Source organism: Colossoma macropomum, unplaced genomic scaffold (assembly GCF_904425465.1).
Source record: "Colossoma macropomum unplaced genomic scaffold, Colossoma_macropomum, whole genome shotgun sequence".
Lineage (NCBI taxonomy): Eukaryota > Metazoa > Chordata > Actinopteri > Characiformes > Serrasalmidae > Colossoma > Colossoma macropomum.
Genome location: NW_023494788.1, coordinates 3,717,314 through 3,730,995, shown reverse-complemented (window position 1 = coordinate 3,730,995; position 13,682 = coordinate 3,717,314). Strand labels below are relative to the sequence as shown.

The 13,682-nt window shown below is 38.8% G+C and overlaps 1 protein-coding gene across 5 annotated transcripts in view; it reads right to left on the bottom strand.

The window, feature by feature from the left end:
• The window catches only part of shank2b (SH3 and multiple ankyrin repeat domains 2b), a 173,007-nt gene extending 169,458 nt beyond the window's left edge, over positions 1–3,549 (bottom strand). For 4 of the 5 annotated variants that reach the window (XM_036568083.1, XM_036568081.1, XM_036568082.1 and 1 more), the window contains exon 1: positions 3,358–3,543. In XM_036568083.1, the coding sequence (XP_036423976.1) occupies positions 3,358–3,543 (186 nt within the window). Of the gene's footprint in view, positions 1–3,357 lie in introns of all 5 variants that reach the window. The other variant, XM_036568085.1, reaches the window with a different exon arrangement.
• Between the last annotated feature and the right edge of the window lie 10,133 nt (positions 3,550–13,682).

Genomic DNA, 13,682 nt, shown 5'->3' with positions numbered 1-13,682 from the left:
CATTTTTTAATGTCAACCAGAATATAAAAATACAAAAATGCTGTTTCCAACTTTACCCACCGATGTCCAGTGAGAGCAAGAGTAGCTCCTTGTTCCAACACCTCTGTGACTGCAGCCTCTACCTTACATCTTTTTTTCTAGAGGAACTGGATCTTTTCCACTTTGCTGTTGGTTTGCTAGCTTGGGGGTTGTTGATTTATTCATAGTTCTCCTGTGAGCACTGTCCAGCGTAGCATGCTGAATTACTGGTACAAATGATACTTTGATACTTACATACTTACAGATTACAGATACGTCTGTGAAAAACCAATTCACGGCATTGAAGTAGCATAACATAATTTACCAAAGAGAGCCTTCAATGGAACTTTTTTGTTTTTGAATAGGTTGTTTTCTGTGTGTGCATATACATATATACATATATATACATATATATATATATATATATATATATATATATATATATATATATATGTACTAATTTACTTGCCCTCATTCAATGAAATTACATGCTTTTCATGTTCACAATGTAAATAATGTTACTGAATTACAGAAAGTAACATACATTCTGCTGAAACTTATTTTGTCCTCACATAACTAATAAAAAATGTGCAGCTTTTTGAAATGAAAAAATCCTGTCTGGGGTCAAATTCTAATAAATTAAGCTATACAAAAAATGTTTAATTGTGATTCATTATTTAAATAATCTAACAGTCCTAAATTTTATATCAGTGAACATATTGTCTATTGCTATCTTAAAAAAAAAAAAACATCTTTTTTGTCAATTTTTGTTTCTATCATATTATCTGACCATGTAGGTTATCCTTTACATTGTGTGACATGTTCATCATGATTGGACCAACAAAAATGCTCCAAAATGACTTTTTACATTTTCCTATTTACATTAAAATTAAGGACATATTTGCCTGTACATTTACTTTTTCTGTTACTGTTTTTAGCAGATGCAGTTAAACAATCCTGAAGTCTAAGGGTACTGCAGCCCCCTCATCACCCCTACGTCCCGCATCTCTGATCTACTATGGCTTTTGTTGTCTGGTTATAGGTTTAGTGTAGCGCAGTAATAGCACAAGGCTGTGTGTTGCACTGTGATGCTCAGAGAAACTGAACAATGCCGAGAGTCACGTGAGAGACGTGTGAGGTGGCCTTAAGGGTTAACCCAGGTGAATTTTTAGAGATTTGTGGGCTTTCAGGAGTGAGAATGCAACACTTTACTGTACATCTACTTATTCCATTTCCCAGCAGCACAATCTGCCCTTCCTGGCTTTCTGCATCTCCTACAGCCCCACCGGCTCTCGGCAGGAAGCTGTCACAGAATGGAGCAGGAGGCAATTTACAATAATGACATAAACTTAGGCCAAACCACATGGCCCCTTCTGCCTCGGGCAAACGGCAACACTGAGCTCGCTCTGTGTGTGTGTGAGTGTGTGTGAGCTCCGTTTTGCTCTCTTGATGGGGGCAAAGTGTCCCCATGACGACAGGAGACATGAACATTCAGGCAATGTGGGAACATTTTGCTGGTGTTCATGAGGAAAAGGTTTTTTTTATACTCAGTGTCACATTTACTAAACAAACAGCCAAAGAATTTCTGTGACTGAGGTTAAAGTTAGGTGCATGTGTAGCAGTATTACAGATGTATGTATACGTTTGAACACCCCTGGTCAAAATGACATGTTTTCTGGATTTTCTATGTAAAAATAATTTAACCATCTGCTGCACACATTATGACAGCAATTAAAAAAAATATTCAATTCACTTTTCTTGCATAAAATCAACCTGATTATTAAATTCAAAAACATTTTTAAATAATAATGTGCCCAGGGATCCTTTTGAGGTATGTTGCTTCAAGGCAACAAACATACTTCTGCAAATTCTTATAACAAAAAAACATACTGAGTGTTAAAAAGGAGGTTTGAAAGTGTCACTAAAGGACAGTATGACCAAATACATGTCTTTTATAGACTTACTCAAACTCTTCCTTTTATTATTACCCTGTCATTGTCGTTAAATATGTATTGTTAGTGTTAAGTGAGGAAATTGGGTTTGTTGCCTAGAGGCAACGTCATGCAATAGAGGGTTTTTTCACAGGTAACATATATATGCATTTTTCTGCAAATTTTAGTACAGTAGTACTAGTTTCTATTTATTCGCTGAGTTTAACATTTTGGAAAAAAAAACAAAATATAAAATGTGTAATAACTTTTGCACAGGCCACTTGTTTTTTTCCCAAAATATTATTATTAGTTATTGTGCATTACAAAGTGCAGATGTGTGTTCTCTGTAGAAAGTGTGTTACCTTATCTCAAATTCGAAAATCAACAAAAGCATGCAATTTGAACGGGGACACCCAAACTTTAGCATACAACTGGCGAGTAACGTTTGTTATTTGCTGACTGTTAATAAAACCTTTATAGGGTGATGACGAGTAACATTTGTTTATTTAATGACTGTTAATAAAACCTTTATACGGTAATGGTGAGTAATGTTTGTTTATTTAATGACTGTTAATAAAACCTTTATAAGGTAATGGTGAGTAACATTTGTTTATTTAATGACTTTTAATAAAACCTTTATAAGATGATGGCGAGTAATGTTTGTTTATTTAATGACTGTTAATAAAACCTTTATAAGACGATGGTGAGTAATGTTTGTTTATTTGATGACTGTTAATAAAACCTTTACAGGGTGATGATGAGTAACATTTGTTTATTTAATGACTGTTAATAAAACCTTTATAGGGTGATGGCGAGTAACGTTTGTTTATTTGATGACTGTTAATAAAACCTTTAGCATACAACTGGAGCTATAACATATAATATATTGCCGCTACTGTAACAAAACCTCATCTCCACAATGGTAACTTAATAAGCAAAAAAAGCTTAACTTTAATGCACTGCATGTCCAAAAATGTTCAGACAGCTCTTCAAATTAGTCATATCAGTTAATCATTGCAGACATAGTCGTTCAGCTGCATTCAAATGGCACAGAAAAGTACTGGGCTGTAGAAAAGTATTGGTACAGTGTGTTCTCTGGAGTGATGGAGCTCCATCCAATATCTTTGGGATGAGCTGGAGTGATCCAGAACTGACCATCCAACATCAGTACCTGACCTCACTGATGCTCAATCAGATCCTTACAGCAATTTTCAAACATCTAGTGTAAAGCCTTCTTAGAGGCTGTTACTACGGCAAAGGGGGACAAACTCACTATTAACACCCTTCATTTCAGAAAAATGGAGCAACAAGGTTCTGATATGACAGTTACAACATAATATATGGTTATTTAAAACACCACATGGAGACAGTAATACAAGTGTATGTGTGTGAATGTGTGTGCACTCACAGACTGCTGAAGATCAGGGATGACCACACAGATGAGTAACGAGTCTCTCTGGCTGCTGTCCAGTCGGCCACTGGTGGGCCGTTCGGCGCAGGGGCGCTCATCTCTCGAACTGTCCGAGTCCGAGCTGCCCGAGTCTGAGAAACTCTGAGCCATCTCCTCCTCGCTGGACATCAGACTGCGCGGCATGGCTAGCACTGCACACAGAAGAGAACAAATAACCAGAGTAATAACACCTTTAGAGCGCGGCTGTGAATAATGTTTATTTGATGACTGTTAATAACACCTTTATAGGGTGATGGCGAGTAACGTTTGTTTATTTGATGACTATTAATAACAACTTTATAGGGTGATGGTGAGTAACGTTTGTTTATTTGATGACTGTTAATAACAACTTTATAGGGTGATGGTGAATAACGTTTGTTTATTTGATGACTGTTAATAACAACTTTATAGGGTGATGGTGAGTAACGTTTGTTTATTTGATGACTGTTAATAAAACCTTTATAGGGTGATGGCGAGTAATGTTTGTTTATTTGATGACCGTTAATAACAACTTTATAGGGTGATGGCGAGTAACGTTTGTTTATTTGATGCCTGTTAATAAAACCTTTATAAGATGATGGCGAGTAATGTTTGTTTATTTAATGACTGTTAATAAAACCTTTACAGGGTGATGGCGAGTAACGTTTGTTTATTTGATGACTGTTAATAAAACCTTTATAGGTTGATGGTGAGTAACGTTTGTTTATTTGATGACTGTTAATAAAAGCTTTATAGCGTGATGGCCAGTAACCTTTGTTTATTTGATGACTGTTAATAAAACCTTTATAGGGTGATGGTGAGTAATGTTTGTTTATTTGATGACTGTTAATAAAACCTTTATAGGTGATGGTGAGTAACGTTTGTTTATTTGCTGACTGTTAATAAAACCGAGTAACGTTTGTTTATTTGATGTTTGTTATTAACGTATTTAGAGGACAGCTGTGAGTAACACTTCTTTATTTAATGTCTGTTAATAAAGCATTTAGAAGGCAGCGGTAAGTAACGTTTGTTTATTTGATGTGGCACAAGCTCGCCAGGTATTACGACACCTTTGCTTTTTGCTGAACTATTCCTACAAGGCCGGATCCAAACTCTGCACGGCAGGGATGGATGAAGAATAAGCACATACTGCTTTTTGTTTTTTGGACGGTGGACAGGCTCGAAAAGAGCTTGTTTATGAAACACATCCAGCAGATAAAAGCCGGCTGCTACACCTGCTGCGCCTCATTCATACGCAGAGAGAATTATGCCAGCCAAGTGCAGCGAAAATGAAACAATTTGAGAGGAGAGAAACAAGGCTAAGACAAACTGTTCACTACAATGTATCAAAGGGAGCACGAGCTCATCTCCGGAAAAAGAGTACAGTATCCTACAGTGCCGCACGTCCCTCGGCATTGATGAACGTCTACATAATCAAAAGTGCCTTCGAGGTACGGCGGACAATTTAGTTACTTAATCAAACTCAAGCTGTGAGGTGACAGTTAAACAACCCAGCACGCAATGCATGCACGTACAATGCTGTACAGTATAATTGTACAGAAGAACAAAAACACAGATGTTGTTTTACTATGTAAAGTGCTCCATAGATAAAAGGCACAATACAGCTTCATTAAATTGCACCTCCATGTTCCATCTTTCCCCCATCTCTGATCCTGTTCTGATAGGCTTTCTCATTAGCTACTTCTGTGGGCAGCTTTGTGTTTCGCAGGGGTTTTCCGAGACCTCCGCTTCGACACTAGCATATAACAAAGCACAGTAATTGGACAGGAATGTGGATGAGAGCAGAAACCACTCTCAATCTAATGCAGCAAGACAGAGAGTTCAGGATTACCTGGAGTTTCGATCCTGGTATTCCGAATGCCACACGCAGCGCGAGCAGGGCAGAGGGAACAGGCGGACGGGATGTCAGTGAGAGAACTCTACGGAAAAGCCTCCATGGGACCTCGCAGCAGGATCCATCCCTAAATCAACACATATACAAAAGGTTCTTTTTACAAGGCTAGAAAACAGAAAGGTTTTGATTTTTAGTAGTAACACTACTAGTAAGCACTACGTCCAGTGACACTGCATTACGTCCATTATGACTGTATTCCACCAGCTTCCAAGGTACCCACTGGTGTAATATTAAGAGAAGAAAACAGAACAAAACGTCAGGTTGGGATCTGTAGGACATTCTGTTCGCATTCCTTGAGCGAAGTATGCATACTCAACCAGCTCTTCAGAAAGTATGGGCTCATTAAAGAGGATTCCACTAATTTTTTTCATTATTTCTGCATAATTCAGCGATTGAGATGTAAACAGAACGATTCTGAGTGAAATTATGCATTTCAGACAAACTTACTAACTTACTTACTGACTCAGATTTCTTCACAGTGGTGATAGGAACAAGGGGTCAAGCTGTTTACAACGCAAATATAGCCACTTTATTTAATATCCAAAACCACCAGAACCTACACGTGTCTTCTGAGATTTCACATGCAATGCTGAAGATGGTAAAATAGTAGTAAGTGTGGGGATTATGTTGCCTTATAACACCCTGCATGTACTTTTCCATGAGAAATATATCACCACTGTCGGAAAACCTCGTATCTCCATTTTTGGCGTTTTTCATTTTTTTACATAATTTGAAAGTACCTGTTGCCCTTTACATTGTATGTGAATTTCATGATAAATGGCCCAAAATAAACGGCCCAAAATTACTTGGAAAAACGTCTGGTTGCATTGACTTGCATTAAAAATAAAGTAGCTTTTTCCTTCTCTTGTAAAGTTACCATTTTGGAGATACGAGGTTTTCTTCTGACTACAGCGATATATATGTTACGTGTCTGGGCTGGATAAAGGTGTCTGGTCAGTGTTTGCCTCTGTCTCTCTCTCTCTCTCTCTGTCTCCTCCCCTGTCCAGTTCTTATCTCTGTTATAGGTTGGTCACAGTGTCAACTGTCATTAGAGCCTCGACATCTTCCATTCAATGACCAATCATCGTGCAGAGTCCTGGCACGGGAGGAAGGACCTGAGTTTTGAAAGCAGCCTGGCAAAGCTCGCTGGGGAGGCCGGCGTTCTCCCTGTGCTCATAGCTGTGTAGTGTGCTACTGGTGTTAGTTGTTTGTAGACGCAGACACGTCAGCTTTGTACTCTTTTACTAATGTAGCTTTTGTATGTTGCTGATTCTAGTATCTGCGCCAGCTCTGTCACGCCAGTTTGGAGATTTGTTTTAACCATGTCAGCTTTGTGCCTTGAGTTGTTATCATACTAGCTTTATTGCCTCTGTCACGGTTTCCCCTTGTTCCTGTGTCTGTTTCTTGCTTTGTTTCGTAGCCATGTGCTTTCTGCCATGTGCTTGTGTTTTTGTTTTGGTTCTTGTGCTCCACCCTTTCCCCGCCTTCCCCATTAGTATCTTCACCTGTCTGTAGTTTCTGTCTCCTCCCTCCCCCAGGTGTTCCCTGTTTGTTGTAACCCTTTATCTAGCCCTTCGTTTCAGTTAGTGTTTGTGTGGTCTACTTGTCACTTTGTCTGATGTAGTTGTTCTTTCCCTGCTCTTGTTTCTTTGTTTAAATCTTGTAGGTAGTTACTTATTTTGGTTATTAAAGTCTGCTCACACTTAAATCCAGCCTCCCAGCACATTCTCTACATGACAGCCTCACTGCTTTACATCTATCTAGTCCTATTTCTCTCTCCTATGCTGCGGTACTTTCTTGGGGTTCTGGACAGGCTAGATGGGCGCACTCATACATTTTACACCACGTAGCAGCACAATGTGTAGACACATTAGGTAAGGGGTGGGAACCAATCCTTGTATTTATATTTTTGGTAAAATCTGTGTAGATAGCTTTTCTGTTTTGCTGTTAGCTGAGAACTTAAACTAAAGACCTAGGCTAGTTTTCTTTTGTTTGTTTTAAAGATTTCTTTGCTTTAGCACAGTCCAGGTCCATAATCTCGTTCACTTAAGCAGCAAGTATAACTGCTGTTTTGTAAATATTGTCAATAGTGTAAATAATCATATTCTTGGAGGTCTCACTGTGGTCCTAGTGTGATTGTAACATTACCCTAGCGTGCGTTAAATGGTAAAAGAAACAGAAAACAATCTGTGTCTTGCTCCTTCCTGGTTCGTGCTCCAAATTTCACATTTTAAATCATGTTACTGACCTCACTGTCGCCTAGATTTGCATGTGGGGTCGTAATAATATATATGCCAAAACTGTATCGCAAAATAACGACTCACCTATCAGGCAGCGTATTTTTTTACCATTTATTGTATTCAATGAAGTGTCTTTTTGGATGTCTGGTTCCTATCACCATCACTGTGAATAAGTCTGACTTGGTAAGCTTCTCTAGAACAAAGCACTTCACATCAGACCACTCTGAATGACACCGTTTGCCCTCTAACCATTTAATTATGCAGAAATTTGTAAAAATCGGTGGAATTTCCCTTAAACTTTATTAATAAAAATAAACATCATCTGATCCTGTCATACAGTGCTACATTTTGAAAATACTGAAATGTTGAATTGTATGAATGCTGCCCACCCCTAACTGAAGGCCCACGTAACGTGTTTGCTTTGAAAAGATAAATGGATAATAAAGGACAGAGAATCAGAGAGACAGAGAGAAAGAGAGAGAGTCCCAAGTAGACAGAACCCACTGGGGAAGTCACACCAGACCACTAACACAGATCAACACACACTTCAATAACTGCAGCTACAGTAAGAGGTCAAGTGTTAAATGTCTGACTGGGGACCCGCTCGGAAAACAATCAATTATCGCCGCACATAAACGAGACGACCAATTAAAACTGGCTTCAGTTCCCACCAACAAAGTGACCAGCTTTATAAACAGAAAGGGAAAAAGCACACAGTCAGATTTAACTAGGTCGTCGTCTCGGTCCGGGAGCTGCCTGACAAGCGCACAGCCGTAACGGGATAGAAACAGAGCGCGCTGGCGTCCTCCTCCCCTGTGTCCGGAGCAGACAGCCGCGTCATCCATCACAGCCGGCAGCCTCGCTCCCCTCCTCGACCCCTACTGCAAGGGGAAGTCAGCACTTTTACGTTTTCACGCCGAGGCTACCAGCAATTAAAACCTTACGCAAATTCCCTGTGTGCAGTTTACTGCAAAGAAGCTGTCATTAGGTTGCACAAACACGCAAAGCACACACGCAGCTCCCTCTCACCCCTCCGTGGTAACACACTCATTAGAAATGCTCATTAAATTAAAATTCTGATCTTAGGGGGATTCTGCTGTACACCTCGCTAACGTCTAGCAGCTCATATCTTCTATCTCGCCTCTAAATAAATACAGCACATTATTCAGGGGCTCTCCATCGAGGATAATGAAGCTTTTGGCTGTAAAAGTTCAGAGCTTTGTGGAGACCTAGTTTTCTAAGTGAGAAGAAGTGAGATTTTATGGGTATAAGTAACAATCAGAGTAAGAGGAGTAAATGATGGTGAATAATGGAGGTACAGTAAGTGATCATTTCGTATTAACAATATACTACAGTGGCGAAACATTACTATTAGAGCTAGACCTACTGTTCGAGCCATAAATGTAAAAAAAAACCCTCTGATAATGCTAATTTCTGCTAGCTCCCCAAGAGATTTCTAGTAGAATTAAGCTAACACTGGAGCACACTAGGGCTGGGCGATAAAACAATAACGATAATTATCGCGATATAACTTTCCTCGATAGAGCTGTGAGAAATGTTCGATAAATGTTCGGTATAATAGATCATTTTCACACATTTTGCGACAGCCCTGGTGGCGTTTTCTACTGCAAAGAAAGCGTCACTACTCTGCGGTCACCACGAGAGGGCGCACTTCCGAGTTTTTCGACATGATTAGAGAAGGGGGGGGGTGGTCAAGGAGTGAAATGAGTCGCCAAACATACTTTAGCAACGTCTGAAACGAGGAGTTACATATTCCCTGTTTGAGTGGAGCGACCAGCGATCTGTTCTCTGTGACCGAGTGTGAGTGACGAGGTCAGTGGTGTAACTCTACTGTCCTAAAGTGAACTTACCTCTTTCCGTACATCCTAACCAGCTTTAGCAGCATTAAATCATGTCTGCTCCTCACAACTACCGCACTGTTACAGCGCCAAACAGTCATATTTTAGTATTAGTGCATTCCCAAGAAAGTGAAAGAAAGAAGTGTGTTCATGTCATTTACAGCACCGATTTAAATGAAAGTAAACTGAAGACGCTGTGTGTAGCTTTGGAGAGTGAGAGAATGCTAGCTTCGTAGGCTAGCTGTTTTTAGCAGCTGGCTAACTTGGAGCAGTGCTCTGTCACAGCATGGCAAATTGATGACACTTTAGATCAAACATGATAAAAAAGCACCGATTTTGGTTTAATTGTTCCTAAAAGGAGGACTCTGTTTGTCTGGTGCGAGAATCACACTGCAGTTAATGCTTTTACACAGTGAGCGTCAGATAAACTGTGATTCTTCCATCCCTCAAACTACTACGATAGAATAGAGAAACCCAGTCGTCGCTAGCTGGTGTCTGAATACTGCGATCCGCTCTGACACGGATGTGGTAGGAGTGATGGCAGTAAGGCGGGTGATCCATCACTGACCTACTGAGCCAGCTCATGTTTACGATTCATATTAAGCTAATGTTGTTGAGAAACTCGTCACCAGACAGCCAAAAATAATCTGTTTTCTTTCTTAAATTATGAATATTACAAAAAACTGCTGCTGTGCTTTTCCAGCTGGTAAAAAACAGCTCACCAGAAACTTTCTCGCACTCTCCCATGACAGATGTGTGAAATGTTCCACTGTTTGGTGAGTGTTTGTCCTGTTCTGACCATAAAGGATAGTGTAAAACAGCAATTAACCACTCAGGAGCAAAAATCAGCCTTTAAACTTGAAAGAAATAATGATTTGATATTCATCGTGATATGTATCGATATGAATTTTTTATCATGATAACTTTTTTGGCCATATCGCCCAGCTCTAGAACACACAAACAATTTTTGGCTATTCCAAATTAAACACAGACAAAACCCACTGTATATCTTTTATTTGAGGCCTGTAACAGACAGATATATTAGATATATTACTTTGTATGTAGCTGTTTACAGCCATAGTTAGACTACAGCTGGTTAGTTAGAGACATATCTAGAACTTTTAGATGGCCTACAGATGGCCTAGGGATTGGTTGATTCATCTGTCACTTCCTAATTATACTGGTTAATCCAATGTGTGATGCCTTCAGTCCAGCTCCTGAAGTCCCAACCAACAGGAGAGCTTGATTGGCTGCATCTATTATATCTAGAAAAATCCTGATTGGATAATTTTCTGTTAGGTATTTCAAGATTTTAACCCTTTGGTTTAAATATTAGTATAAAACTTGCCTCGTTTGAATGCAGCCAGCATGATGACTGTGTTAAACAAAAAATGAACAAAACATTATAAATATGTACTTTAATTTGCCAGGAACTATTAGGCCTTCGATGTAGGCCTGAGGGTTCCCAGAACAGTATACTTTGCCCTCCAGCTGTACTGGCACACTGAAAAGATGAAAACTGTGTAATGAGCGAGGCTGCAGAGTGGGGTGCAAATGTATATACACAAATGCACATACTGCCTTATGCAAAAGTTTGGGGACCCACTGGTCAAATGATGTTTAGCTGAATTTCTAACTGAAGATAAGTTACAACGCCCTCCTCTACAGAGAACACACTTCGCACATTTTAATGCACAATCACTGTTTATTTGCTGAATTTAAAATGAAATGCGGCCTTTGCAAAAGTCATGGCACATTTTATATTTCATGCTTTATTTTTTAATAAATAAATAGAAATAGAAAACGGCATATTTAGGTTTTTCCTGTAGAGAATGACAAAATAAACAAAACATGGTCTTGTTTTGTATTTCATCATACACAGCTGAGACTCACCACAAGCATTTGATTGTATGAATGCCCCTGATATATTGTGCAGCTGATGAAATCTTTGATTTTGACAATGTCAATATTACAAGGATGCATAGTTCCAGCCCTAATGGGCATATCTAGACTGTTTCATTGTCACTTCAGTTGTTTTCTGTAAAGTTATGAATTTACCTGCTTGCACACAGCCAGCCGACAGCGAGCCTCATTTCACAGGTAATGACCTGGAATTCTGCTGAAAGGACGGTTTGCACTCACATCTGCTCCCTCACTTCTGTCCTGTTGTAAACATTTTTCGTAGCTGCTCAGCGCTACCATGGGTGCCAATAATTTGCAGAGCACAGAATACAGCGGTGGAGAACCTTCAGAGCCTTCCGAGCTTTCTGGGAAGACCTACTGAAATACATTTGTAATTTTTAGTGGATTTTTTTAATAGAGTCATCAAACATGCTGTATCTAAACTTTAATTATTGTAGAAATACGCTCATTTTATTGTTAAGATTAGAGATGCACCGATACCACTTTTTCCCTTCCAATACCAATACCTGATCCTTTAGTATCGGCCGATGCCGAGTACCGATACCAATACTAACCCTATCTAACCTAACTCACCTCTGACTCCTGATATTTCTACAATTACATTTTTACAATATTTTATTTTGGTAAAATCTATGTTCTGTGCCACAAATGAAACACACTCAGCTTGTCTAGAAGACATTTACTTGTTAGATTATATTTATTAGACGAATAGAAAACATATTTGTTTATTTACTGTATATATTAATTATATACTGTGATATAATTAGTAATAAGAACCATGTTTAACAACTTAACAAGTAAATGTAAAATATCTTTATTGTGCAAAACAGTTAAAAACAGAACTGAAACAGTATATAGATAAACCCAAATACACAGCAGCAAATTTCTCAAGTCATTTGTCTTGTGTATCTTGTTCACTTGTGCTGTATCTCTGAGTGTCAGTTCAGTAAATATGACCGTCGTTCACGCTGTCAGTATCAGCGACTTTCAGTGTTTTTCTGACTTGGTTGAAGCGATGGGCCATGAGACCCCGCTGCTGAGTGATACAACTGACCGACAGAGGCCAACGCAGGCGGGGCTAGTGCACGCACAGGCCGCTGCTACGCAAAAGGTTATATCGAGGCTAAATGCTGTCATTATGCCGAGAGTCTGCCGGTTCCTCCTGCTCTCTCAACAACATTAAATCAGACCACACAGCGGCACACGAGTGACAGGTATGCGGCACAGTTTGCGTGTTCTTAACCCATGCTAAATAAACATTTATACATACATACATACATATAAATATATATATATTTATATATATATATATATACATATGTGTGTGTATATACATACATATGTGTGTGTGTATACATATGTGTGTATATATATATATATATATATATATATATATATATATATATATACTAGTATTATCCCATGTTGTTACATGATAACGTAACTGCATGAAGACTGGTACGAACAAGACAATTAAGCAATAATTAACATTACTGAGAGGAGGTTCTTCAGTGTGATGTTCTGGCTGTTGAGAGGAAAAGTATAATAAATTATCCAACTGCAGCAAAAAGAGGCTCCCAAAGGTAATTTTGTTTTTTTCAGTCAGAACAGTGCTGCACAGGCTCAGCAGGCCGTACACAAGTCTAGCATTATTGTCAGTACAGAGAGCTACAGTGTTAAGGTAAAAAAAGTGAATTCCTAATTACTTCTCTTGAAAAGTAATCCTCCAAAAAGTAATCTCATTCCATATTACTTTACTTCTACGTTGGTTCTACACTGCACCAAACTGTCTCACTACACAGGCAGATAGTGTTGTATGTTTCAAGCACATTTCTTTAAACAAGCAAAATTAACTGACACCATACTGAGAACATTTCACGTAATAAAACTACTTAACCACAATGTTCTAGAAATGAGTTTAAAAATCTCATAACGCTCTTTTAACAATCTCCAAAATGAGAACTATTAGATACATTAACTTGATATAAGATTTGCCAAGATATTTAAAGCTAAATTAAAGATGTGCATCCAGGGGGCCTCTTTCCTGTCTTTTATCTAGAGCCCCTACAATCACTAAAACCACCCCTGGGTAATAAAATAGCAAGTAATGAGAGGTAACAGCCAGCGACGCCACGGAAATAAACCTCGACTCCACATCACCCTCTGATATTCCACACTGTTACATGACAACTAGTTCCTCACATTTTGTCACGTTAATGGAAAATTCACATTTTTCGTACTTTTGCAGTGCTGTGTTTTGTTTGCGTGTACTTTGTGTGAAACACACCTAATTATTTTGTTTTCTACAGCAGAGAAATTCTGTCCCAGCGAGACTTTAACTAACTCGGATTATAATTTATTCCACTT